At 41.1% G+C, this 27,561-nt stretch overlaps 1 protein-coding gene across 2 annotated transcripts in view; it reads left to right on the top strand.

Annotated features, from left to right (window-relative positions):
- LOC124607137 (coronin-7) overlaps window positions 1-27,561 on the top strand; it is a 238,059-nt gene that overhangs the window by 77,281 nt on the left and 133,217 nt on the right. The window contains exons 8-9 of one of the 2 annotated variants that reach the window (XM_047139345.1): window positions 6,852-7,361; window positions 9,493-10,258. In XM_047139345.1, coding sequence (XP_046995301.1) covers window positions 6,852-7,361; window positions 9,493-10,258 — 1,276 coding nt within the window. The remainder of the gene's footprint in view (window positions 1-6,851; window positions 7,362-9,492; window positions 10,259-27,561) is intronic. The other variant, XM_047139346.1, reaches the window with a different exon arrangement.

Raw genomic sequence — 27,561 nt, 5'->3', positions numbered from 1 at the left:
ATTCCTATGTGTATATTCATGTCTCTTGCTCCACTTCCATTCTCTTCTTACTGTGTCACATGTCCAAAGTGCCCCTAGATGGCATTCAATCCCGCAATGGGCAGTGGTCAGAATGTTTTGGCCCCTCTCTCTCTTAAGGCTTCATGTTAGTAGCTTCCCCCCCCCCCCCCCCCCCCCCCCCCCACACACACACACACGCACACACACACACACTAGGTATTACCCACATCATGCAGGTTATGCTAAAAGTAGTTTCATGACTTGAATTCTTGACCATGTGGAAATTAAAGCTTTAGCTTCATATATGCAAAATAAAGTTTTATTTTAGCGTAGTTATCGTACTCTTTTCACCTATTAAACACATTTTTGTAAATGAATGCCTTAATCATATATTTGATTTTAATGATAAATTAAAATAATTCTGATTATTCCTGTAACAGAAATTCCAGGCTGAAAACAGTGAACAAAGACGTTGAAAGGCAAACTGTGGGCTGTAGCTAATTCATAATGATTCATATGTGGTTTGTACCCACAAGACAATACAGAGACTTCAGTAGCTTTGGGCTCCCACTCTTTTTCTATTGTCAGCACAGTGTTTCACGTGTGTGTGTGTGTGTGTGTGTGTGTGTGTGTGTGTGTGTCTTTACAGTAGAAAAAAAAACCAATAGCTGAAGAACTAGTTATGTCATCTACATGGTACATGTACACATAATAAATTGGGCTAATTTGAAGTAGACCAGTAGATTTTTCTCATTACTATCACTTTTTTTTCCTGTGCAGTGCAGTCCAGCCATAGAAGAATCTGCAGTTGATAAAACTAAAATATAATTGCAAGGGCTATTGTTTATTCTGGCATAAACAGCCCAGCCAATGTCTTAGAGAAACTTTTGAGACCACTGAAATTACAAATTACACTTAACATAAACCACTAAAAACTTGTATTGGTAGAAAGTTTAGTAGGCAGCATACCACTGTTTGGAAGAAAAGCATGAGATATTGTTCATGTAAATGCTTTAATTGCTGCGATAAGCAATTGTATGGTGTAATGACCTCAGCAAGAGGATGTACTTCTTGAGGCCAAGATCATAATAGCAGTATGCAAAAGTTGTCTTCCAAATACCCCAGAACATTTTTGCAATGAGTAGTTACAGTTCCAAGAGCCTAAGATTCTCCATGAAACCAATTTGATAAATAATGTAACTGGAGCAATGATAGTTCAATATTTGAGAACCTGAATCTGTTCCTAATGATGATTAATTTCTCTCAAAACATACACCGTTAAGATCCTCTGATTTGTTATAAGGGAAACACATCAAGTTGAAAAAGAAACATAAGCATCAAACTAAAAACTAAAAATTAAGTAGATGAAAAGAAAATGCAAAAAACTGAAAACATGACATTAGATTACAGGCATTACTGCAGCACCATTTATGGTAATAATTTGTTATACTTGAGCAAGTTAATAATAAAATAGTGTGTGACTTTTTAGTTTACACCAAAAAGTTTGAAAGCTTTTTACAGGTTTGTTGTACTACAAAAAATAAAAATGGTTTTAAATGCACATAAGATCATGGTCAGGTTAATCAGTAGAAAAATTTATTTGACAACAAACTAAAACATACACATACATCATATATGAACAAAACAAAAATGCAATTACAATTAATAATACTTCAAGACACCCACAGCATTGATAATTGCTTGGCATCTCCAAGGTATGCTTAAAACCAAGTCTTCCATGTATTCATGTGGAAGACCTCCACATGTGTTGAATGTATATTGACAGCCATTTCAAAGTGAAGATTTTTTTTTTCCTTGCAGCTTCTTTTTTATGTAAGACCATACGTTCTCAGTAGGATTAGCGTGAGGCAACCTAGAGGATCAATTCAGTACATATACACCATTCTCCTTTTTCCAGTCACTGCAAAGCCTGCAGCAGTACTTCAGGTCATTGTACTCGTGCTGTACCTAACCTTCATTTTGGTGATGAACCATCATTTGGCAGCTGGTATAAAACATCTTTAATAAATTTGTAAAATATTCTGCACATTTAAATTGTTGGTAGACAATTGCAAATCTTGGTAAAAAATTCAAAATAAACTAACGCTTTACGAACATTGCATGAAGGGTGAAGGTTTCCTCTATGGGCTGTGGAAGAATGAAGGCAATATCTTTTACAGTCTGTGTGTAATGCCAACAGCACACTTGCCTAACAGACTGAAAATGTATTTTTTGATCAAACTGTAAAACTGTATTCCATAAATTATTCTGTGAAGTGAGTTCCCCTAAAGATTATGCCTACATATTAACTCAAAGTAACTGTGATACGCTACTTTTCTCATTCTCATGTGAATAGCACCAGATAAAATACATATTGTGAAAGCTAAGCTATTCAGTTAGTTTGATGAGAAGTTTAAATAGGCCTTGAAATTTAAATGTTTGTTTTTGATTTAATCCTTGCAACTGGATCTTCTTTGCATTCACCATGTGAAGCAGTATGCAACAGTTAAGGATTTTTGTGCTGTTTTAATGCTATATTTCTGTGCCCTGAAACTTGCTGAATTCAAATAATAACTTCATTTTTGTGTGCAGTCCCTATACTGAAGACATTTTGATATTGTATTAAAATTAAAGAAAGAGTTGAAACAACACTACTTGCTCATTTCAGTATAGATCTAAGCAGCAGGTCATTACTTCCTCTTGCCTCTTAGATAACAGCTTTTGTTTTTAAAAATAGTGTGCATGCGTGTGTGCACGCACGCACGCACGCACACACACACACACACACACACACACACACACACACACAAGAAGGTTTCTATCACTTACATCCCTACAAATGTGTACAGGCTTAGATTAACAAATCTTTGTAAATCAAAACCTGCTGTTGGCTAACATTCAGTATTGTGTTGCTCCATCCCATGCACTGTAACATGCTTTGATCTTCCATGGCAAGCTGTTGATGCATTGGTGCCTAACTGTTTGATGGTGGACCGCCGGAGGGCATGCAATGGTGTGAGGGAGCTTTCTTTGATGACACACTGGAAATTTCAACAGGTGTTCAATCAGGTGCATGTCAGCATATAGTACAGGCCATTCCATTTCATTGATTCTCGTCTTTTCGTAGATGATGTTTGTGAGGTGAGAGTAGTGTGATCTTGCATTATCCTGTTCAAAAATGAACCTTTCACCAAAATGTTGATATTAGTGCTGGATAACAGGTCGGAGTATCTGTCTTGATATTTTAATTCTTCAAGAGCCTTTCTAGTGATGAGAGGCACACATGAAACATAATCTACCCACCTCCCTGCTAAACCCACACAATTGTGTGCCTAAGACTTGCCTTGGTATCTCGCCACTACTAGACAGATATTCACTGTTTGGTGTCTCACGAAAGCAGCTGAGTGCTTAAATGATGTTACTGGCATATGTGTAAATTTAACAGGCCATTGCCAATGCTGATGACACCCGTTCATGATGTAATGTGACCATGCGCACACATTCTGAACTTCAAAGATTCTTTGACGCATGTGGTAAGATGAAATGCAGTTACTGTTTCAAATATGCACCATAATATTTAATCATGATTTTTTGTTTTTGTTTTATTCTTACATTCTGTACATTCAAATATTAGAGTGGTTGGGTTGCGTAGAGGAAGTTAAATTTGCTGCCATATTATGTGTCGCCTCTATTTGGCAAGCATATAGGCATTTATATGCCACCCTCAGTTTTCCCTCACCATATGAATCATTTTTAAATCATTTCCATTTTTTTTCAAGTGGTCCTGTTAGAGAACATTCCAGTTTATACAGACTTTTACAAAATTGCGGGTGCATTGGCACTATTATTCATACCTAATGGTGGCATGTTGCTTTTCGCTAGTACTGAAATTCAACATTGTAAACTCAGCTCTCACATTTGTTTACAGCATCCATTAAATTCAGTACATTTATACACGTACACTGCATAGTGCAGCACAGTATACAGGTTTCTATGCAACACTAACAGATGGTTGACAAGTCTCTTATCCCCAACATGTTCCCCACCCTGGTCTATCTCAAGAGGAGGGAGGGGGCAGTGACCAGTTGGACCTATTGACAGATCTTCATGCTACACAGTTACCAGATAATGATGCATCATGTTGTGTTATCTCTGCTATGCTGCACCTCTTGGACCACTGCTCTCTTCCACAAGTGCCATGGTTTATATCCTCCGAAAGTACGAGGGCAGTTCAATAAGTAATGCAACACTTTTTTTTCTGAAACAGGGGTTGTTTTATTCAGCATTGAAATACACCAGGTTATTCCCCAATCTTTTAGCTACATAACACTATTTTTCAACGTAATCTCCATTCAATGCTACGGCCTTACGCCACCTTGAAATGAGGGCCTGTATGCCTACACGGTACCATTCCACTGGTCGATGTCGGAGCCAATGTCGTACTGCATCAATAACTTCTTCATCATCTGCGTAGTGCCTCCCACGGATTGCATCCTTCATTGGGCCAAACATATGGAAATCCGACGGTGCGAGATCGGGGCTGTAGGGTGCATGAGGAAGAACAGTCCACTGAAGTTTTGTGAGCTCCTCTCGGGTGCGAAGACTTGTGTGAGGTCTTGCGTTGTCATGAAGAAGGAGAAGTTCGTTCAGATTTTTGTGCCTACGAACACGCTGAAGTCGTTTCTTCAATTTCTGAAGAGTAGCACAATCTAACCTAACCTAACCTAACCTAACCTAACACACTTCACAGTTGATCGTTTGACCATGGGGAAGGACATCGAACAGAATAACCCCTTCAGCGTCCCAGAAGACTGTAACCATGACTTTACCGGCTGAGGGTATGGCTTTAAACTTTTTCTTGGTAGGGGAGTGGGTGTGGCGCCACTCCATTGATTGCCGTTTTGTTTCAGGTTCGAAGTGATGAACCCATGTTTCATCGCCTGTAACAATCTTTGACAAGAAATTGTCACCCTCAGCCACATGACGAGCAAGCAATTCCGCACAGATGGTTCTCCTTTGCTCTTTATGGTGTTCGGTTAGACAACGAGGGACCCAGCGGGAACAAACCTTTGAATATCCCAACTGGTGAACAATTGTGACAGCACTACCAACAGAGATGTCAAGTTGAGCACTGAGTTGTTTGATGGTGATCCGTCGATCATCTCGAACGAGTGTGTTCGCACGCTCCGCCATTGCAGGAGTCACAGCTGTGCACGGCCGGCCCGCACGCGGGAGATCAAACAGTCTTGCTTGACCTTGCGGCGATGATGACACACGCTTTGCCCAACGACTCACCATGCTTTTGTCCACTGCCAGATCACCGTAGACATTCTGCAAGCACCTATGAATATCTGAGATGCCCTGGTTTTCCGCCAAAACAAACTCGATCACTGCCCGTTGTTTGCAACGCACATCCATTACAGACGCCATTTTAATAGCTCTGTACAGCGCTGCCACCTGTCGGAAGTCAATGAAACTATACGAGACGAAGCGGGAATGTTTGAAAATATTCCACAAGAAATTTCCGGTTTTTTCAACCAAAATTGGCCGAGAAAAAAAATGTGTTGCATTACTTATTGAACTGCCCTCGTAGTATGACTTCTCCAGTTCCTGGTTTTCTTCTTGAGGCACATCCCTTCGCTTCATGGTAGTTTCTTAGCAGCAGGAAGTATTCGTTTTTCCACCTGTACTAAATGTCCCCATTGACCTTCTGTCTTAGCTGAAACTTCTTGGAAAGATCCTTCCTAGTTGCTGGTTCTGGCCCATGTGGAATGGTTATTACTTTGCTATCATTTAGGATGTGGGCTGGCATCAATGTTGTATCACTCTCTCTCCTCGAGTAATGGGTCTTGAGTTTATTGTGGCTTCTATTACTGTCAAAATGGTGTTTAGCTCTCTTCATCAACCTAAGAGTGACCGAACGCTTCCTCAAGCAGTGCTTGATGCAGTCTAGCATGCATTCCCAACAGCTGCAGTGTCTTAAATACTAATGAAAAACATAACTGCCCTGTGCCCAAAAATAGACTTGTGTGATGAAGAAGAAGAAGAAGAAGAAGAAGTGGTGTTATACAATTATACTTATTTGTATGGTTCAAGCTGAAACACACACACACACACACACACACACACACGACTGCTCTCTACAGCTACTCAGGCCCAACTGTTAGACGATGAGAATGTACTGCTGGGTAGTGGTTATTTAGTTAAACTTTGTATAGCAAACTGTGGGCTCTTAAGTAGTTGGGTGTGCCTCCTTATTTGAAGTCATTGTCTGAGTTCCTCCAGTACATTATTTGTAATGTTCTGTCACATGGGCTGAAATAATGTCGTCTTAAGAACACACATGTGGCAGTGGGGCCTCTGACAACCTTACACATGGGACACTAGCTTGCCAGGGCTTGAAGAATTTGGAAATACACATGAACAGTGGTATATCACAGCATAACTGCTCTCACAACCACATTATCCCTGGCTCTAACACTTCTGAGTTTCAGTTCCAGGGTCATCAGGACCATTATTTACTTATAATTGTGTTTAATGACATTGCTAAATTTTTGCTAACATTTTTTTGGTCAGTGCAACATTTTTCTTGTACCCTTCCTTTTTTTCATATTATGAAATTTATGTTGTAATCATGACAAGGTTTCTTCTAATTTTGTTCAGTATATCAGGACTTGCATTATTAAAACAAATCATTCCTGTGCTCTGATACATTGTACTCTGTAGAAGATAGTCTGTTTAATTGTAGTTACTAAGTCATATTAAACTTCAATTGGAGACAAATAACTGGTGCCTTGCAATGGGCTATCTTAAAGTCTGATGTCGATGGTTACTGAGAATTTTACTCCCAGGTCAACAGCAGTACCCTTTCTGAAATGCGAAAACACCTTCATCTAAAGCAGTATGTGACAAGCTCACCACAGCTACAGCAGCAGAACAAGAAACAACAACTGAGTTATAGATCAAATGCAACAAAGGAAGAAGAGACAAAGAGCACACAGCAGAATGGAGAGACGACTCATGACCATCAGAATGGAACAGTGACAGTTGTCCGCAGCACGGCTGCAATTCCTGGACCTGTCCCACCAAAGCCACTGCCCAGATCATCACGTCAGAGCTCATTGACAGAAGCTGATGAACCAATAGTTGCAGCAGTACCTGCCCCGAGGCCAGTTGCAAGGCCTCGAATGGGTACCACTTGCCCCTCCAGTGTATCAAGTCAGGCTGCTGTGCCATCCCAGCAGCCTCAAGTATCTCAAGAATCTGTACAGCCACAGATTTCTCCAGTTGGCACTGTTCCTCCTCCAGCTAGTGTCGTCACTCCGGTGAACCCCCTGATGCTCAGCTCAGGGGGCTACAAGGTCAGAAGCACACTTAGTACAGCCTGTTCAGTATTGGGGACTAACAGTGATTTTCTTAGTTCCTGTGTTTGCTTCTCTGTTAATATTTTGAGCTTTGACTTTGGTTCATATTGTAACACTTGTGTAGCGTAGGTAGTTTGCTGCTATATACAATTGCCTTTTGTTGTCAAAGGAAGTTTGTTATATGTTGCGAACTTTCAATAGACAAAGTGATTGTTTCCATGAGCTGTTTTTGTTGCAGTACTCGTTTGGTTATGTATATTGCTGTTACTTAGTAATAAAAGCTTGGCAGTGTCAACTGTGTGCTTGTATGTTTTGTTTGCATATATTTATATGTATTTTAAAAAATAATTATATGATTTTAGTCTTGTTTTGTTTCCCCCTTTTGCTAAGATTCATTAGTAGTATAGTTGTTTGCTTTTTTGTTTGTAATTGACAACAAGGATCTAACTGCTTTTATTCCTAATAACTCTAATAAAGATATGCATTTTATCAAGTAACTGATTTCTTGTCACACTGCAGTAATGTGTGGATTTTTTATTAAACATACAGAAATATAGTGGAATAATTTTTGTGGTGTTCTTGAATTGTAAAATTTTCAAAAAGATATTTTTATAACAGATGAATTTTTTTGTGATAATAATGGTACTTTAATTTGTGGGCATGCTGCACACATCCTAAATTCACAATTATGTGTTTTTTGTATCATTTACGAAATACTGACTCTAGGTGAGATACACGCACCTTTAGTTACCCAACATCTGCCAGAACATTGATTACAATTAAAAATAATTTCAGTTTTTTTATATTCCTTTGCTTTCCATGTATATATCGATTTTGACATTGAAGATGTAGTTTCACTAATGAAAGGTAAATCCTATGAAAATATATATACAGCTTTCACAGGAGTCAAAAAAACTCTTGTAGGTTTACACCGAAATTAGGTTGTAGTCACCTACATCATAATTCAGATTATTTTGATGTTTATTATTGCTATATGAATACTGACAGAACTGTGTCAGAACTGATGCCACAGTATTTTCTCAAATTTTGTTGCTTGTATAGTAGTGTGACAAATTTCTTTTCCTTTTTTTTCTGTTGTCTGTGGGAAAGATACGGAAAAGCACATGGTGATAAACTGTAAAGATACTTTCTTGCAAATGTAATTTCTGGAGGAAAAAAAAAAAAAAAAAAAAAAAAAAAAGAATTTAGCAGTATGAAGGGCAGAGTTTTCAAGTAGTAAAGCTACAGAGGCTGTTTGCACTGCAGCAGTTGATTCTGAAGGACTAAATGTTTTTTTAATTCAAAGATTTTGGATGCAAGATGTGCATCAGAAAATCCAACATGTTGAACTGTTTTGCTTCAAAGATAGTGTGATGGTTCTTTATCATTATTTGGCAGTTTGGTTGGTTTCAAAGTATTAGATAAAATTATTCATCTTTACGTCATTTTGAATGTTTATTATTTCCTTATCTATACTTGTACTATAAAAACTGCCCATTGAAATTTCATGTTATCATCATACAGAATTTACACAAGAGAATTATTTTAATGTAACAACTTGTTTGCAGATAGAAATGAAAGTTTGTCTCTAAGAATGAGCGTCAGGAATATAATATAGAGTGGTTGAAGTACCAATTTACTTTATTGACGTGATTGTATGTTCCCAGTTTATTACTTTTGATAGTATTACAAAGGACCACTAGAAACACAAAAATATCCATATTTATCGATAAGAGATATCGGTGTCGTTCAGATTTATTGTTTTCAGTGTGCTATATAACCACAGACATAATTCATCATGTCTTAAGTATCATTATTACTGAACTAATTTGCTGTGGTGTAATTCATGGTATATTCAACAGTAAATTCAAAAACAAGAGTTGAAATAACTAATGTTAGCAGTTACATTTGCCAGAGGCAGCACTTACTTGAGTTTTAATTAAATGATTTGATGCTTGTCAGTATACACATTTATGATGTGCAAAAAACACAAAAATACAGAAATTTTATTTGAATTGTACAATTTATTTTAAAATTCTCCGTCTGCTAACTGACTGTGATTACTGTTTTGTTTTATTGTGCCTCCATATATAAGACTTTATACTGATATATATCTCATCTTTTGCAGCCTCGGCTTGGACCTAAACCATTTACACCACCTAAATTAAACTTTGGTGTGGGAAGTGGAGATGCAGAACTAAAAATAACAACAGATTTCTCATTTGATAAAGTATTTTCTGTCCCATCTGTCCCCGCTGCGGAGGTCAATGGAGCTGTGGCAACAAGGGAAGAAAACAGCAATGATGTGCACACAGACGACAGTGCGCCAGAAACATATACAGAAACATTCCCTGTAGATTGCCAAGAAAGTGATAAAAATGAAGTATGTGCTGTGGTTGGAGATCAAGACATAAGTCCCACCACAGAAGATGAACTTCCATCTTCACCAAACAGTAAAGCAAAAACACCAAGCACAGCAGAGAGAAGAAAGGTTTTCGAGAAAAGGATAAGTTCAATGACTGCTGAACAAGATTCTGGATCTGGGACTGTGGAAACTCTGCAATCACCAAAGGGCGATGAGTGCATTGAAGATAAACTTGAAGATTTTGAGAGGGCTTCATTGCAACGAACAAGTATTGCAGAACGTCGGCGACTGTATGAAAACCGTTCTGTTTCTGTTCAAGAGACAAGTATTTCAGATAAGCGCAGTCCCACAACTCTTAGTCCTACACCTCTGAGGCGTCGTGATTCACTTAAATCACAAAAACCTATCTTAGAAGAGGATAAACCTCAAAGAAAATTGACAGATCAGCCAACAAGTAAAACACCCCCAATGGAAAGGAAACTGGAGCCTGTAACAACACCAACACCGAAGAGAACATCGACTGTTTTTGGTATGTATCACCTACAATGTGTTGGTATTACACACTGTAAATATAACAGTTTCATATTATAAAGTAAATATATCCTCCTCCTCCCCAACCCATTTCAACAAAGTAGGTATCAGTTTTATTTGTACTCCTACTCTCTTCTTCTGTGCAATGCTTGATGTTTGTATAAGAAAGATGAATAAATGTTACATTGCATTATTTTTTGCCTTCTATTTTAAACTGAAGTTGGCCGGGTGAGTTAGTTCTCAGGTTAAAGAAAAACCTAAATATTCTGCCTCCAGTGAGACAGTTCTGAGTATAGCACTTTTAGAGTTCAAAATAATTTTCATATGGTGTCTGATTTACTCTAATACTGTATGTAGTTAGGAAAGTTCTGTCAGAATGTAAATAATTTTGGAGTGAAGGAAACACCTCACCAAATCGAGGAAGTACTGAGTCGTCAAGAGGTGTGTGCTTCCACATTGGGGTGAGGAATAAAGTCTAATGGGGTTGATAGAGGGAGCAAGGGGGTGGGAAGTGGAAAGAGATGTTGGGCAGGATAGCAGATGGCCCAGAGGAAGGCAGTGAGTGGATGGGATAAGAATATGAGGGGGAGGGGCAGCAGGTGCATGAGACAGGAATGTGACACCTGAGCACTAGAGCCAGTGGGATTGTGGTGCACACAATGACGTGGACATGGAGTAATGGATTGAGATGGGGCAGCAGGGCAGAGGAAGGGGAGACTTTAGGTAAAGTGTGTAGGTACTGCGGTTAGCAGAAATTGAGATCAGGAGGATTATAGAAGCTAATATATTGTTGCAAGAATAACTTTCTTCTGTGTAGTTCACATAAGCTGGTGCTAAGGGAAGAGGGGGGGGGGGGGGAGGGGGGAAGAAGGGAAGTTTCTGGATGGCATGTGTTGTGAAGTGGCCATGACACTCAATCATACTGTGCTCAGCAGTACATTCCACCACTTTTCATATGGTATGTGATTTACTTTAATACTGTTTGTAGTAAGGGAGGTTCTGGCAGATGTAAATAATTTTGGAGTAAAGGAGACAACTCACTGAATAGTGGTAGCATTGAGTCATCGACTCTGCTCTTGGCCTTAGTTTGGTGGTGGCCATTCATTCTGGTGACCAGCTGGTTGGTGGTGACGTCCACATAAAATGCTGTGCAGAAATTTCGGCAGAGCTGGTATTCGATGTGGCTGCTGTCACAAGTGGCCCTGTCTCTGATGGGATAGGATAAGCCAGTGACCAGACTAGAGTAGGATATGCTGGGAGCCTCCACAGTGATATGGATCCTGTAGCAAGGGGCTGGAAATGAAAGTGACATAGGGATGGAACAGGATGATGTGTGTGTTGGGTGGATGAGGTAATACCACTTTAGGAGGGATGGGAAGGATTATGGGTAAGATGTTCCTCATCCTAGGGCATGATGATAGTCAAAGCCATGGTGAGGACATGCTTCAATTGTTCAAGTGTGGGATGATACTGGATAATGAGGGGGAAGCTCTTTTGCAGCTATTTCTTTGGATTGGTGGGAGGATTAGTGATGTGTCAGGATACGGCACAGGAAATCTGTTTGGGGAGTAGGTTTTGGGGAGACATTCTGCACACTGGACAAGAAAATTTCTGTCACTGCCAATATGCCATCCATGAGTGGCCAGGCTATGTGGTGAAATTTTTTTGTGTGAAAGGGATGTCAGCTGTCAGAATGCAGGTACTGTTGATGGCTAGTGGGCTTGATATGGACGGACGTATAGATTTAGCCATCAGGGAAGTGGAGGTCAGTGTCCAAGAATGTGGCTGTGGAACACCAAGTGAAGCAGATGGGAGAGAAGGTGTTGAGGCTGTGGAGTAATGAGGATAGGGTTTTTTGGCATTGGTTTCAGGTCATGAAGATCATCAGTGATCCTAACCAGCAGGGGGTTTGGGGTGTTTGGGAGATTAGGAAGATTTCCTTTTGATGGAACAGAAATAGGCAGACATAAGAGGGTGCTATGTTGGTGCCCATAGCCATGCCATGGGTGTAAGGATTTAATTGGTTAGACTGGTTAGAGGTGTAAGGAATGAGGTAGTGCGTTTTGAGGAGGACACAGGGAGAGGCAGCATTCAGTAGATGTTTGTGTATAATGAGGGAGCATCAGTAGTGACAAGTAGGGATCCTTATGGTAATGGGGTTGAAATGTTTGAGAGTTGGTGAAGAAAGCGGTTTGTATCTTTAATAGAAGCTGGGCTACAAGAAATTGGTTGAGGTGTTGGTCAACAAGAGTAGAGATTTTTTAGTGTATGCACAGCAACCAGAATCAATGAGGCATCTGGGATTGTTTTACTTATGGATTATGGGAAACATGTAGAAGGTGGGTGTGCAGAAGATCATTGGGGTGAGGGGGGAAAACGGATTCAGGAAAATTACTTGATGACCCTGAGGATTTGAGTAGGGATTGGAGATTATGTTGGACATATGGGATGGGATCACTATGGCAGACTCGCAGGTTTGTCAGACATTTGGTAGAGACCCTCTGTTAAGTAGTCGCTATGATTCGTCACGGCATTAGTGGGGCCTTTGTCTGTGAGGAGGAGGAGGATGATGAGGATGATTAAAGCAGAATCTGTCTTTAGTTCATTAATTGCCGTTCTTTGTTCTGTTGAGATATTTAGGTTCTTGGGAAGAGAACTGGGGAAGGATGGTGAGGCAAAGTTGGCGGCGGAGTTCTTGACAACTACGGGTGGGGGAAAAGCTGTTCTTCTCATTGTCAGGAGGACATTCTGTTCTCCCATGGGGTTGTGGTAGTATGATGGGTTGGTGAGGGCTACAGGAATCCATCAGAGTAAAAACGTGGCTCCAGCAGGACTGAAGGCATGCATTTAAATTCTTTATTGTTCCAGGAAGCTTAGTGCAGCTATAGGTGCGCCCTTGTCCTGCAGTGCAGCCTGGCATCGATCCATGATGTCTATGTTCTATGACATGGTCAGTCATCAATCTTGATGGGGACAGCTGAAAGTGTGTGCCCCGATCGGGACTCGAGCCCGGGATCTCCTGCTTACATGGCAGACGCTGTATCCATCTGAGCCACTGAGGACACAGATGAACAGAGCGACTGCAGGAATTTATCCCTTACACACTTCCTGTGAGACCCACATTCTCAACTGTCCACAATCTACATTCATAATGTTCCTAATAGATACTTTGCCCATCCACTCCTTTTCAGCTGTCCCCATCAAGGTATGTCAACTCCACCTGTCGGCAGCTGAGGGTTTCAATTAATTTGCTCGGTCATCAATGGTATCTGTTCTTTCTAGAACAGTTATTGTCTACATATATAGTTAAATGGCTACCCAGCCATTGACCTTTGTCTGTGCAAATGCGCACAGGTTGCCCGAACTATTACAGGAATTGACACCTTAGTGGGTGCTAGTAACGAGTGGAAGGGCAAAATATCTATTAGGAACATTACATATGTAGATTGTGGACAGTTGGGAATGTGGGTCTCACAGGAAGCGTGCAAGGGATAAGTCCCTGCAGTCACTCTATTCATCTGTGTCGTCGGTGGCTCGGATGGATAGAGCATCTGCCATGTAAGCAGAAGATCCAGAGTTCGAGTCCCGATTGGGGCACACATTTTCAACTGTCCCCATCGAGGTATGTCAACAACACCTGTCGGCAGCTGTGGGTTTCAATTAATTACCATTTATTGCTGTGTCAAATGCTGATATGCCTGCCTTGTGTTGTTGCACTGCTAATGAGGCATCCAGGTACAGGTTGTACCGGTTGGCACTGGCAGGCACCCAGCAGCTTGGAAGCTGAGCTCAGCCGCAAGTTTGGTTTGCTGGCAGTTGACCCATTGTCATATGATGGAGATATGCGGGTGCAAACCCTAGACCTGCTTCTGCCTGGCGGAGGCCCAGCAAGAAGTTATGGAGCAGCCTTACAATAGAAGCCAACACAGCAGTGTTTGATAATTGATGAGTCATGAATTTGGCTAATGATCAAAGAACAGATGATTTGCCTCTCTATATATCAAGTATTTATACACGTCAATGTGGGTTTGTTGGGGTGTTGTGGCTGCTGAGTCACATCTGCTGCCTATAGAGGTGGTAGTGCCAGGATCCCAACCTGCAGGCAAACGGCAATGCCCAGTGAATGCAGTGACAGAAAACTGAGTAAGAACCTTGCTGAAAGTGGTCCACGTTATTGCAATGAGCCCATCTGTGTCTTTACAGAAGTAAGGAATTCCTGGAAGGAGTGGTTGGGTGGGTGCTGGGGGGGGGGGGGGGGGGGGGGAGGCAGTGTTTGTGATTGGAAGGTGGTATGAACTGGGAGAGACAAGGTTCAATGTTGTGATTAGATTGGAGGGACTGGTAGCAGATAAGTATTTCCACTGTAGGGATCAGGAGAAGGAGAGTAGGTCTTTGAGGAGTTCAGCATCATTGGATGTTTTCATTGGTGAGGTGTTTGGAAAGGACTGAATCTTCTGTAGGATTAAGGTTTCTGGGGAATAGGTTGATAACAGTGTATTGTGTTTGTTTATGTTCTGGATTTTGTGGAGTGTTGGGGGAGAGTTTTAGAGGATGTGTCAGATGGGAAAGGTCAGCTAGCCAGATTCTGGATACTATTGAGGGATTAAGAAGGGCGTTCTCTAGTGGTTAAGATAGGTGTTATTGGATAGTGTTGTTTCAAGGTGAGAGTGATTAGATTAGATTAGATTAGATTAATACTGGTTCCATGGATCATGAATACGATATTTCGTAATGATGTGGAACGAGTCGAATTTTCCAATACATGACATAATTAGGTTAATTTAACAACATACTTAAGTTAATATAACAACTTTATTTTTTTGTGTTTTTTGTTTTCTTTATTTTTTTTTTTTTGTTATTTTTTTAATATTTTTGTTTTTTTCTTTTTTTTCTTAATTTATATCTAAAAATTCCTCTATGGAGTAGAAGGAGTTGTCATTCAGAAATTCTTTTAAGTTCTTCTTAAATACTTGTTGGTTATCTGTCAGACTTTTGATACTATTTGGTAAGTGACCAAAGGCTTTAGTGCCAGTGTAATTCACCCCTTTCTGTGCCAAAGTTAGATTTAATCTTGAATAGTGAAGATCGTCCTTTCTCCTAGTATAGTAGTTATGCACACTGCTATTACTTTTGAATTGGGTTTGGTTGTTAATAACAAATTTCATAAGAGAGTATATATACTGAGAAGCTACTGTGAATATCCCTAGATCCTTAAATAAATGTCTGCAGGATGATCTTGGGTGGACTCCAGCTATTATTCTGATTACATGCTTTTGTGCAATAAATAATTTATTCCTCAGTGATAAATTACCCCAAAATATGATGCCATATGAAAGCAATGAGTGAAAATAGGCGTAGTAAGCTAATTTACTAAGATGTTTATCACCAAAATTTGCAATGACCCTTATTGCATAAGTAGCTGAACTCAAACGTTTCAGCAGATCATCAATGTGTTTCTTCCAATTTAATCTCTCATCAGTGGACATACCTAAAAATTTGGAATATTCTACCTTAGCTATATGCTTCTGATTAAGGTCTATATTTATTAATGGCGTCATACCATTCACTGTACGGAACTGTATGTACTGTGTCTTATCAAAATTCAGTGAGAGTCCGTTTACAAGGAACCACTTAGTAATTTTCTGAAAGACAGTATTGACAATTTCATCAGTTAATTCTTGTTTCTCAGGTGTGATTACTATACTTGTATCATCAGCGAAGAGAACTAACTTTGCCTCTTCATGAATATAGAATGGCAAGTCATTAGTATATAATAAGAACAACAAAGGACCCAAGACTGACCCTTGTGGAACCCCATTCTTGATAGTTCCCCAGTTTGAGGAATGTGCTGATCTTTGCATGTTATGAGAACTACTTATTTCAACTTTCTGCACTCTTCCAGTTAGGTACGAATTAAACCATTTGTGCACTGTCCCACTCATGCCACAATACTTGAGCTTGTCTAGCAGAATTTCATGATTTACACAATCAAAAGCCTTTGAGAGATCACAAAAAATCCCAATGGGTGGTGTTCGGTTATTCAGATCATTCAAAATTTGACTGGTGAAAGCATATATGGCATTTTCTGTTGGAAAACCTTTCTGGAAACCAAACTGACATTTTGTTAGTACTTCATTTTTACAGATATGTGAAGCTACTCTTGAATACATTACTTTCTCAAAAATTTTGGATAAAGCTGTTAGAAGGGAGATTGGACGGTAATTGTTGACATCAGATCTATCCCCCTTTTTATGCAAAGGTATAACAATAGCATATTTCAGTCTATCAGGGAAAATGCCCTGTTCCAGAGAGCTATGACACAGGTGGCTGAGAATCTTACTTATCTGTTGAGAACAAGCTTTTAGTATTTTGCTGGAAATGCCATCAATTCCATGTGAGTTTTTGCTTTTAAGCAAGTTTATTATTTTCCTAATTTTAGAGGGAGAAGCGGGTGAGATTTCAATTGTATCAAATTGCATAGATATGGCCTCTTCCATTAACAGCCTAGCATCTTCTAATGAACACCTGGATCCTACTATATCCACAACATTTAGAAAATGATTATTAAAAATATTTTCAACTTCTGACTTTTTGTTCGTAAAGTTTTCATTCAATTTGATGGTAATACTGTCTTCCTCTGCTCTTGGTTGACCTGTTTCTCTTTTAATAATATTCCAAATTGTTTTAATTTTATTATCAGAGTTGCTGATTTCAGACATGATACACATACTCCTGGATTTTTTAATAACTTTTCTTAATATAACACAGTAGTTTTTATAATTTTTGATAGTTTCTGGGTCACTACTCTTTCTTGCTGTCAGATACATTTCCCTTTTCTGGTTACAAGATATTTTTATACCCTTAGTAAGCCATGGTTTGTTACAAGGTTTCTTACGAGTATATTTAACTATTTTCTTGGGGAAGCAGTTTTCAAATGCATTTACAAAAGTGTCATGAAATAAATTATATTGTAAATTGGCATCAGGTTCACGGTACACCTCATCCCAGTCTAACTGCTGAAATTTGCAATTGTTAAATCGTTGACTGAACGTACTACTTTGGAGGACTGTTTAGTATTGCTGAATGGAGCTATGTCATATATTGTAACTAGCTGTGCACCATGATCAGAAAGACCATTCTCAACAGGCTGAGCATTTATCGGGTTAAACTTATCTTGGTCTATAAAGAAGTTATCTATCAGTGAGCTGCTATCCTTTACCACCCGAGTAGGAAAATCAATAACGGGTGTCAAATTGAAAGAACTGAGTAATACTTCAAGGTCATTTTTCCTATTACCCTCTTTCAGAGAATCTACATTGAAGTCCCCACAAATAATAATTTGCTTCCCCCTGTCTGACAGATAGCACAACAAGGAGTCCAAATTTTTCAGAAATAGATGAAAATTTCCTGATGGGGACCTATATACAGTTACAATTATAAATGTGCCTTTATTTAATTTAAGCTCACAGCCACATGCTTCTATATGTTTCTCTACACAAAACTTTTTTGTTTCTATACTTTTTGCACAATGATAATTTTTGACATATATGGCAACTCCTCCTTTCTCCATATTTTCTCTCATTACATGTGCAGAGAGCTTATAACCACTTACATTTACCTTATCCATATCAGTAACAATGTGATGCTCAGACAGGCATAGTATATCTATTTCATTCTCAGCTTCTAAATCTTCTAAACAAGCCAGAATCTCATCTACTTTATTCTTTAAACTCCCAATATTTTGATGAAATATACTTACATTGTTTTTAATTATACTTTTATGAGAACCTTTCCTTATTCTAACATTTGCAGTACTCTCCTGTCTGAGTTTCTCATTGTGCTTAGGCCTAGTTCCTATACCAGTGGTCACATGGTGTTCAGAGAGGCAGATTATGTCAATTGGGTTGGGTGACTTTAATTCATCAATGCAATTACCTAGGACTGAGATACAACATGGTGGAGATAAAATTTCTGGTGATTGGTGAAAATTTATAATTGATAGCTGTGATTGGTGATCCAATGTGCTAGAATTGTGCTGTTTAATTTCTTTCCTAAACTGAAGATTTGTTTCAATCCTGACCTCTCGTAGAACTTGACATCTTTCTGTCTTACCTATCCTAAAAAAGGTGCTGCTCCAACACCTGTAACCACTGGTATTTTACCATTCATGGCAGTGCCTCCCCCCCCTTAAATTTCCTGCTATTACCCCAGCCAGTTTCCCCTTCCCTTTCCTGTTGAGATGTAGGCCGTGCCTGGTATAGTCCCACCTACTGAGATAATCAACAGGAACCACACCAATATGAGCCCCCGCACCCGACCCAAGCAGCTGTTCCAACTCCAAATTAACTCTCCCGACAGAAGAGTTCAAATGAGGCCGGTCATGGCGTCTCAGGACAGATACAAATTCAATATTGGTGTGTCTCGATGCCGACGCAATCTTTACCAGGTCACACTCTATACTGTACCCAGGATCTCTGTCGATGCTGTTCCCTGGCCCTCCCACAATAACCACGGTGTCTTCCCTGGTAAATCCTTTACAGAGTGAACCTAAATCCTCTGTCACCTGATCCAGACTAGCACTTGGTTTGAAAAAATTTGTGACCTTGTATTCTGGTCCTAATTCCTCCTGCAGAAGTTGGCCTACACCTCTGGCATGAGAACTGCCTAACAACAAAACTTTCTTCCTTTTCGATGACTTTCCTACATTCTTTTTCAATTTCCTATTGAAAGTTTTTTGTGTCCTGTCTACACCTACCTCTGCTTGAGGCTCATCAGTTTCTAACTGAAGCAACAGGTCAAACTTATTTTTGACATTCACCACAAAACTGTCAGACTTAGTTCTAGGCCTGTTCCTTCTGCTACCTGTTGCCACTTCCCACCTCTATTTGCCCTTCTCCCTCCTTAACCTGTCCAGATCTTCCCTAGCCTGATCTAGCTCAACCTGAAGGGCAGCAATTTTCCCCTCCTGTTCCACTATCTTCCTATCTCTGCTGCAAATCCTACATAACCACTGATGAGCCTGATCCACTTTCCCAACACCCACGCCACTGCAGTCCCCCCCAGTGAAAAAAACTACTGCATCCATCACACCAAACCCCGGAACTAACAATTCTACGGCAAGTCAGGCACTTATCACTCATGGCAAAAATAATACTTTAGCTAGAATAAATCAATTAAATTACCAAAAATCAAAAAAGACGTTACAAGAATTAAGCCTATTCACAAATGTATATAAGCAAGTTTCTGATTTAAAATTCCGCTGTTTTTCAGAGATCTGTATTAAAACAACGAAGTTATACGCTATTTACGGTAGTTTACTTATTTGTTACCAAGAAACTAGTTAAATTACCTTGAAACAAGAAACAAACACGTTTACAAAATTTAAGCCTAAGCGCGACTTCGCGAAGCTACGATCTTTTCGTGTTTTCTGAAAAAATACGCAAAGAAAAGTCAAACCTTTAATGGCAAGACTAAACGATACACTAATGCACGTATTTAATTTGTTGTCAGCATTAAACTAAATTATATTCCTGTCTAAATCACTTAACTTTCTGGAAATGGTTTCTGGTGTCACTTACTTGGCGGCCATCTATGAAATGTCAGCAAATTTGATAATTTTTGGAGTAGGTATCTGAAGTGCTCTTGTTGATGTTGGAAGGCAAGGGTTTCAATTTAGGACATATGGTGTAGGTAGTTGTTACTGAATGATAATAGTATCTTGTTGAAGGAGCAGAGGTGGTTCTGGGATGCCTGTGAAGTGGAGAGTGGAGATTTGTTTATGTAGTAACAGATTTGCGAGTTGTAGCAACTGGCAGATTCTAAAGATTTGATCATTGTAAAAAGACAGTTGGGATCCAGAGATAGAAATACTTGTGGTTAGACATGGGATTCCGTAGTTACATAATATTTGAGGAATATGTTGTGAGACTGTATTTTACCCAAGGGTAGGCCTACTTTTCTGAACTTAGATAAATGAAGCAGAGTCCATTTGTGATTGGTGGCGCAGGGGAGAGGGGGCTTGAAATAGATGTGGAAAATGAATAAAAGTAATCATTGGATGATTTTAAAGGGAAGAATGAATAACATGGTGCAAGTTTGAGAAATGAAAATGCCACAAAAGTGCTGCGAATCATAGGAAAGTTTGTTACACAAGAATATTTGTTCACACATTAACTATTGTTGCGCATGGGGAATAACAGAGATGAGACAAAATTTGGACAAAAGCATTATGTGATGAGGGGTGAGTTGATTATTGCTTGGAGTATATTTAACTGTGATCTGGCTTGTGGGTAGTTTGGAGTATGTTTGCTCTACATCAAAGTGGCTGTAACTGGTGCTACTGGGTGTTGCAAAACTCACACACAACCATGTTGGTCAGAAATGCTGGTGGTGGTGGTGGTGGTGGTGGTGGTGGTGTGTGTGTGTGTGTGTGTGTGTGTGTGTGTGTGTGTAACAGTGGCTTCCTTCCATCCTAAACCACATGCTGTTCATCCTTTTATACTGTCTTGTACTTTATCTCTGCTTTGTCTCTCTTGTGTTGTCCATCCTATCTTTTCCTGTGTTTTCCAGAGGGGAAGGAAAGTTGAAAGAGGCAGGTAGATGATAGAGAGTAACAGAAATTGAGGCTTGGGAGTTTTTGAGACTGAAGGATGTGATGGATTTAGAGATGTTAATGTTTAAGGGACTATTAACAACCATTTATCTTGTGCATTTGTCAGCCTGAGTGTGGTTTCCACACAGTTTCCCATATTACGTTAGACAAATTCTGGCGTGGTTTCCAATCTCTGCCTCAGAAAATATGAAACACAAACAGTTAAAATACAGTAATACACCAAACAAAGTTTATAGATTCAGAGATAGCAAAAAAGGCTTCCATATTTCTGTGTCACAAGGAATTGGAATCTTGACTTGACTGCCAAGGTCACAAGGATGGCAAGAAACATCTATAAAAAAGGCATCAATCTCAAGGTGTGCTGTGTACCAATGAGATGCATGGCTGTTTAGGTGGAACAGTCATTAGCAGGCAACGTCTGAGGAACCTGCTGCACACAGTTGTATAAGGGTTACCTGGTCATGCAGGGCTCTGACTAGGTGAACTTTTATTTCCATAGCTGCTTGTGGGACCATGATGGAACCATAAAAATTCTCTCTTCCTCGTCCTCCTCCTCCTCCTCCCAATAGAATGGATGGGCTGCTAGTAGGTACCAGCACCCAATCAAACAAGGGTGCTCATGTAACCTGTCCTCCAAGCTCAGGAACATTTCAGAATTCTAGCACCTGCAGGAACAGAATGCAAATTGCTAATCATAATGTGTTTTTATTAGTTGAAGGGAAAGAGGGAAGCTTTGAAAAAGTCTCACCTTTGTACATTCAAAAGGCTTTAGAGGGTACTGCAGCTACATTAAAAATCTGTTGGGCAGTTTTGATATGGGACACTTTTGGTTGAAACATCAAGTTCCCAACAAGTGAAAAACCTGTAGAAACTCAAAAGGCTTGGGAAATACGCCACAGAAACTGAGCTCCACATTACACTGAACTACATCAAAGTTGATGTGACATGAAGGAAGATGGTGGACATCCCCAAAGACAACCTGGAAGTTTAATGGACTCCAGAAGGCATTGTAGACACACAGAATATTATGAAAAGATGGTAGGTGATCTGATAAAATCTGACTCATTCATCCTCACTTTAAATAACATGAAACTCCCAGAGTGTATCAAGGCAGGTTTTTTATCTTAAATATTTGGTCCTATGTCCCCAACCCAGTGTGCTGTTTTAAATACCAGTGGTTTGGGCACACCACTGTTGGGTGTAAGGGAGAAGACATTCATGGCATATGTGGTAATGCTCCCCATGAAGAAGTCGGATGGTCATCACCTCTGAAGTGTGTCAGTTGCTCTGGGAATCACCCTGTCTGGAGGAGTGACTGCAATGTCTTCCTTGGAGAAAGGAAGATGCAAGAGATCAAAACAACAAAACACACTCCTTATGGTGAGGCAGGAATGTCTAGAAAATCATGTAGCGCCTATGTTTACTAGCTCATTTGCTTCGGTTGTCAAACAGCTGGTTCAGAAAATCGATGCTACTACACAAATGAAGGTTGCTAATGTCAGCACTAGTACCTGTATTTGTCAATGCACTTGTGCTGCTGCAGTTACTTCAAAGTCCACTCCTCCTCCCAGAACATCAGACAAGGCCAACATTGTGGAGTGCCCCATGCTACCAAAGATTCCGTCTGGCCTACTATCCAGTGCTGCCACTACACTGCCATGATTGTGGCTCTAAAGCCTCTCCTGGTGGAAAGATCAAAGTCGAGGAGCCAGAATCAACCACTGACAGTGACAGGAAGTAAACAGGCTGTTAATATTGTTATCATCCTCTCTGACGTCTCTCTCAAATCTTCATCAGAACTGATGGTCCTGTATTTCAGACTGGGGCAATAATCTCACCCCAAGACTGAGCCTTCACCCACTGTGGACTCCACTCCCTGGTAGAAAGTCAGGGTGAAAGTGATACAATTGTGATAGATCCCCCCTCCTCCCCTAAGGGGCTCACTGCTCTTTGGCAGGTTTGTGCTTGTCTACAACAGAACCCCAGCCTTTGCAGCAACTTTGATCTTCCGTGCTGCATGCCTATCCTGTCGCTATTCTTTTTCCCTCCCTTGGGGAACATGTCTGGGGTGTTTTTGAACATGTGTTCTGCGTTTTCAGCAGCTGATACCAGGAAAGTCTCTCCACTGTTTTTAATTCCTTTTTTCGTTCTTTGTTCCCCTTCTCCTATCCTTCCTCCTCTTCGATGTTTGAGGTTCCTCTTTTTCTTCTTCCTCCCTGTACACTGCTGAAGGTTGGCCGATGTGTCTCACATGTAACAGGTGACTGAGTGATGCATAATTTCCAGCCCTGGGTCAACAGGTAGGTTTTGCATGTACCTTGGTACAGGCCAGGCCCAGGGAGGGGTGATTGCTTGAGCTGCTACCTTCCTGAATTGCCGATTGGTCACTCTGTTAAGTGTTTCGGGAGGTGTGACCTGAGGTAGGAACAGTCACCTAAGGTGGGTACACCCCCTCTAGGAGGGGGGGGGGACAATGGTGACTATGCTGCCTCCTCCTGAGATTGTCCCATGTATCTCGATGAGTAGGCTGTTCAGGAGATAGGGTGGAGGAAAAAAGTGCCCTACTCAGTCGCTTGCAAGTTGTTGGCTAGTTGGAAGCCCTTCGTTCTACTATCAGTCACATACAGTACTGTTCTTGCTACATCTCCATAAAGGACATGGCCATGCAGACACATTACCTCAAATTCAGTGCCATTGTTGTAAAATTACCCAGTGTCATGGCAGCACCCTCATCTTTTCGTCCAGTATGCAACAAGCCACCAAACTTCACCTCACGGGGTGAAGTCACGTGCTACACAACTGGCAATATGGAAAGGACAGAAGGAATACTCTTGTGAAGACTTATTACTTCGCTCCAGCCAACAAACATCCGAGTTTTCCTCTGCCAAACAGAAAGGCTCCCAGAAATCAAACAAAATCAAATGGTCTTCTCCTTTGCCGACTTGGAGATCCTCTTCAATTGTGTTGCCACAAAATACCCTTGGCTAGCTGATCTCCATGTCGCTAGTGCGAACTGCCAACTGGTTTTCTGCCCTGGACTTTGCAGACAGACAGAAGGAGAATGCTGACAGCTCTGTAGATCTCATGGAGCAGGATCCTCCAATCTCTGCACTCTGTAGTAGTAAGTCTCCGAAGGCTGTCACTTGGCAACCAACAAGATGATACCCCTTCATTTCTCCCCCCCCCCCCTTTTTTTCCTCATCATGACTCTCCTCTGATGGAATGTTAGGGATTTTCGATCTTATAAAGAGGACTTATGGCTGCTCTTGGAAGCACAGCGTCCACTTGTTCTCTGTCTCCAGGAAACAAAATTGTGTCTTCATGACCACTTTGAACTCTCACATTTCTTCCTAGTCTGCATTGACTCAAGGATAGCATTCCATCTTGTAGGGGAGTCATGCTGTTCATCCAGGATGATGTTCATAATCAACCCATCTCCCTGACCACCTGGGTTCAAACTTTTGCAGTCCACAGTTTCTTCCTCATTTGACCTTTTCCCTTTGTACCCTTTAATCCCTCCATCGTTCGGTGTAACCAGGGCAGACTTCCTCTTTGGGGTTCTCCCAGAACCTGTCTGAGGCGTACCATCTTGGCTGACCTCAATCAACTTAACCTTATCTGCCTTAATACAGGAGCACCCACATTCCTCTGACTCCACGCACACCTAATCCAAATTGGACCTCTCATTCTGCACTGCCGAGCTTGTCCATCATCTCGAGTGGTCCATTCTCTCTGGCATATACTCGAGCGACCATTTCGCGTGTGCTATCTATTTGCTGACTCCTACCCCACCTATCGTGCACACCCAAACGGCAGATTTTGAAGGCCGACTGGAGGCTTTTCTTCTCCCTGGTGACCTTCAGCGAACAACACTTCCCCAGTTGTGATGACCAGGTCGAATATCATACAAAGGTTATCATTACTGTCGTAGAACATTCCATTCCTCACACTTCCTCTTTACCGCACCATGTCCCAGTCTCTTGATGGACTGAGGCATGCCGCAACACAATTTGTGTTCGGAGACGTGCTATCTGCACTTTTAACCATCATCCTAGAATGGCAAACTGCATTAGTTATAAACAGTTGTGTGCACCGTGTCGTTGCGTTCTTTGGGATGGCCAAAAAGTTTGAAAGGTTTCCTTTACTAGTTTTTTTTAACAGTTACACTGCCTCACTCGTCGTGTGGGTGAACCTCTAAAGGCTCTCTGAGACCAAGGTCCATTCCCCAATTTCCAGCCTGAGAGGAGCAGATAATGTTGTAGTGGACCCTATTGCTACCTCCAACACCTTGGGTCACTATTTTGTGGAGATTTTGAGCTCCACCCACTATCACCCTCCCTTCCTCCATCGGAAATGAGTGGAGGCGGCTAGGGCAATACCCTTCTTTTCTCATAATCATGGGTGCTAAAATGCTGCCTTTAATACGAGGGAGCAAATCATGTTCTCATTTCATTGTGATCTTCCACACTAGGGCCAGACGATGTTCACATTCAGATGCTGCAGAACCTTTCTCTTGCTGGCAAGCTTTTTCTCCTTCATAGGTACAGTCGCATCTGGGCAAAGGGCATGTTTTCCTGATGCTGGCGTAAAGCCACTCTCATACTCATACCTAAGCTCAGCTGTATCTACAAGGAGATGGAATGTCTGATTCATGCCTGGCTGGTAGAGTGGCTCAAGTCTCACAGTTTACTAACCACTGTAAAGTGTGGATTTTGAGTGTGCTGTTCTGCAGTTGACCATCTTGTCACTTTGTCAACCCATGTCATGATTGGTTTTCTGCGGAAATACCAGACTCTGGCCATGTTTTTCGATTTGGAGAAGCCTACTATGACCCCTGTTGGAGAACTGATAGCTTCTGTACTTTCTACACACAGGGCTTCCATGGCTGCATGCCCTGATTCCTTCAAGAATTTTTGAAAGACAGTTTTTTCAAGGAACTTGTGGGTTCTGCTTTGTCGGACACCTTTATCCAGGAAAATAGGAGCCTCGGGGTTGTGTCTTGAGCGTCGTCCTCTTTGCTATAACCATTAACCTTATTATGGCCTGTCTCTCACCGGGCATCTCCAGCTCGCTTTTTGTTGACGATTTTGCGATTTATAGCAGTTCTCGATGGACTTTTCTCCTTGAGTGGCATCTTCAGTGATGTCTCGATCATCTTTACTCATAGGGCGTAAACAGTGGCTTTCGCTTTTCCACTGACAAAACTGTTTGTATGAATTTAAGGTGGTGCAGTTGGTTTCTTCCACTGACTTTAGATCTTGAGCTTGTTGCTCTTCCGTTCATTGAAACTACAAAATTCCTGGGGCTCATGTGTGATAGGAAACTTTCTTCATCCTCCCATGTGTTTTATGTGGCTGCTTGCTATATGCTGTCCCTCAATGACCTACATGTCCTCAGCGGCAGTTCCTTGGGAATGGATCGGACCACCGTCCTCAGTTTGCACCAGTCCTTTGTCCATTTGAAACTGGACTATGGGTGTTTCATTTATGCATCTGTACATTTATGCTTCTTACACCATCTCAATACTATCCACCATTGTGGCATCCGTTGGCTACTGGCACCTTTTACACTAACCCAGTTGAGAGTCTGTCTACAGAAGCTGCCGAACTACCACTGTCATACCACTGTGACTTCCTCCTCACAAGGGAACCTCCCCATCGCACCCCCCTCAGATTTGGTTATAAGTTGTTTATTTTTTCATAGTTCCACACAACTTCTTCCTGTTTTCTCGATTGATCTATGTTCAGTTTTTCAAGGCCTATCCACTGTGCCAACTTATAACTAAATCTGAGGGGGGTGCGATTGGGAGGTTCCCTTGTCAGCAGAAACACATGCCGTTTGTCTGCCATGCCTGGCCACCCATCCTATGCCTCCTTCTTTGATGACTCCTTTGACCACCAGCATGGGCTGTGTTCCTCTTCTGTTACCTCCTGAAGTTTGCTTTCGGCTCTTGCTCTGGCAGCTTAACTTCACACTACCTGCCACTTTCCTGGTGGGTGTGAACCCTTCGTCACCTTGGCTTTATGCGACATTCCGCGTTCACCTTGTCCTTAATTTGTGTCCTAAGGACCCTACTCCAGCTTCGCTCTGTCACCATAAGTTTCACGACCTTTGCTTGGGACTTCACAATAGTATCTTAGAGTACACTGATGGCTCTCAGACTGACTGTGGTGTCAGGTGTGCCTTTGTCATTGGCACCAATAATTTTCAGTATTGGCTTCCGGAACACTGTTCAGTATTTACAGCAGAGCTCTTCGCTCTATCAGACCATGCAGTACATCTGGCAACACATGCTTTTCAATTGCGTCATCTGCTCAAACTCTCACTGTGCCCTTCAGAGCCCCTGTGTGCTGTACACCATCCACCCCTTAATGCAATGGGTCCAGGAAAGCTGTCACTTGCTCAGTCTTGATGGAGCCACTGTGATGATTATGTGGGTTCCTGGTCATGTCGGTCTGATAGGAAACGAGGCCACTGACGCTACTGTCAAGGTTGCACTCCTCATACCTCAGCCTGTTACTTCTTCCATTCCCTCTGATGATCTCTGGTTTGCTGTCTGTCAGCAGGTGGTGTCACTTGGGCATCACCACTTGTCCATCTTTCATGGGAACAAGCTCCTGGGAAATAAGCCTCTCTTACCATCTTGCCTTACCTACTCTCACCGTAGGCACAGTCTTTTCACCCATCGC

This window comes from Schistocerca americana, chromosome 3 (genome assembly GCF_021461395.2).
Source record: "Schistocerca americana isolate TAMUIC-IGC-003095 chromosome 3, iqSchAmer2.1, whole genome shotgun sequence".
In the NCBI taxonomy this organism is placed as follows: Eukaryota; Metazoa; Arthropoda; class Insecta; order Orthoptera; family Acrididae; genus Schistocerca; species Schistocerca americana.
This window is presented reverse-complemented; position numbering and strand designations above follow the sequence as displayed.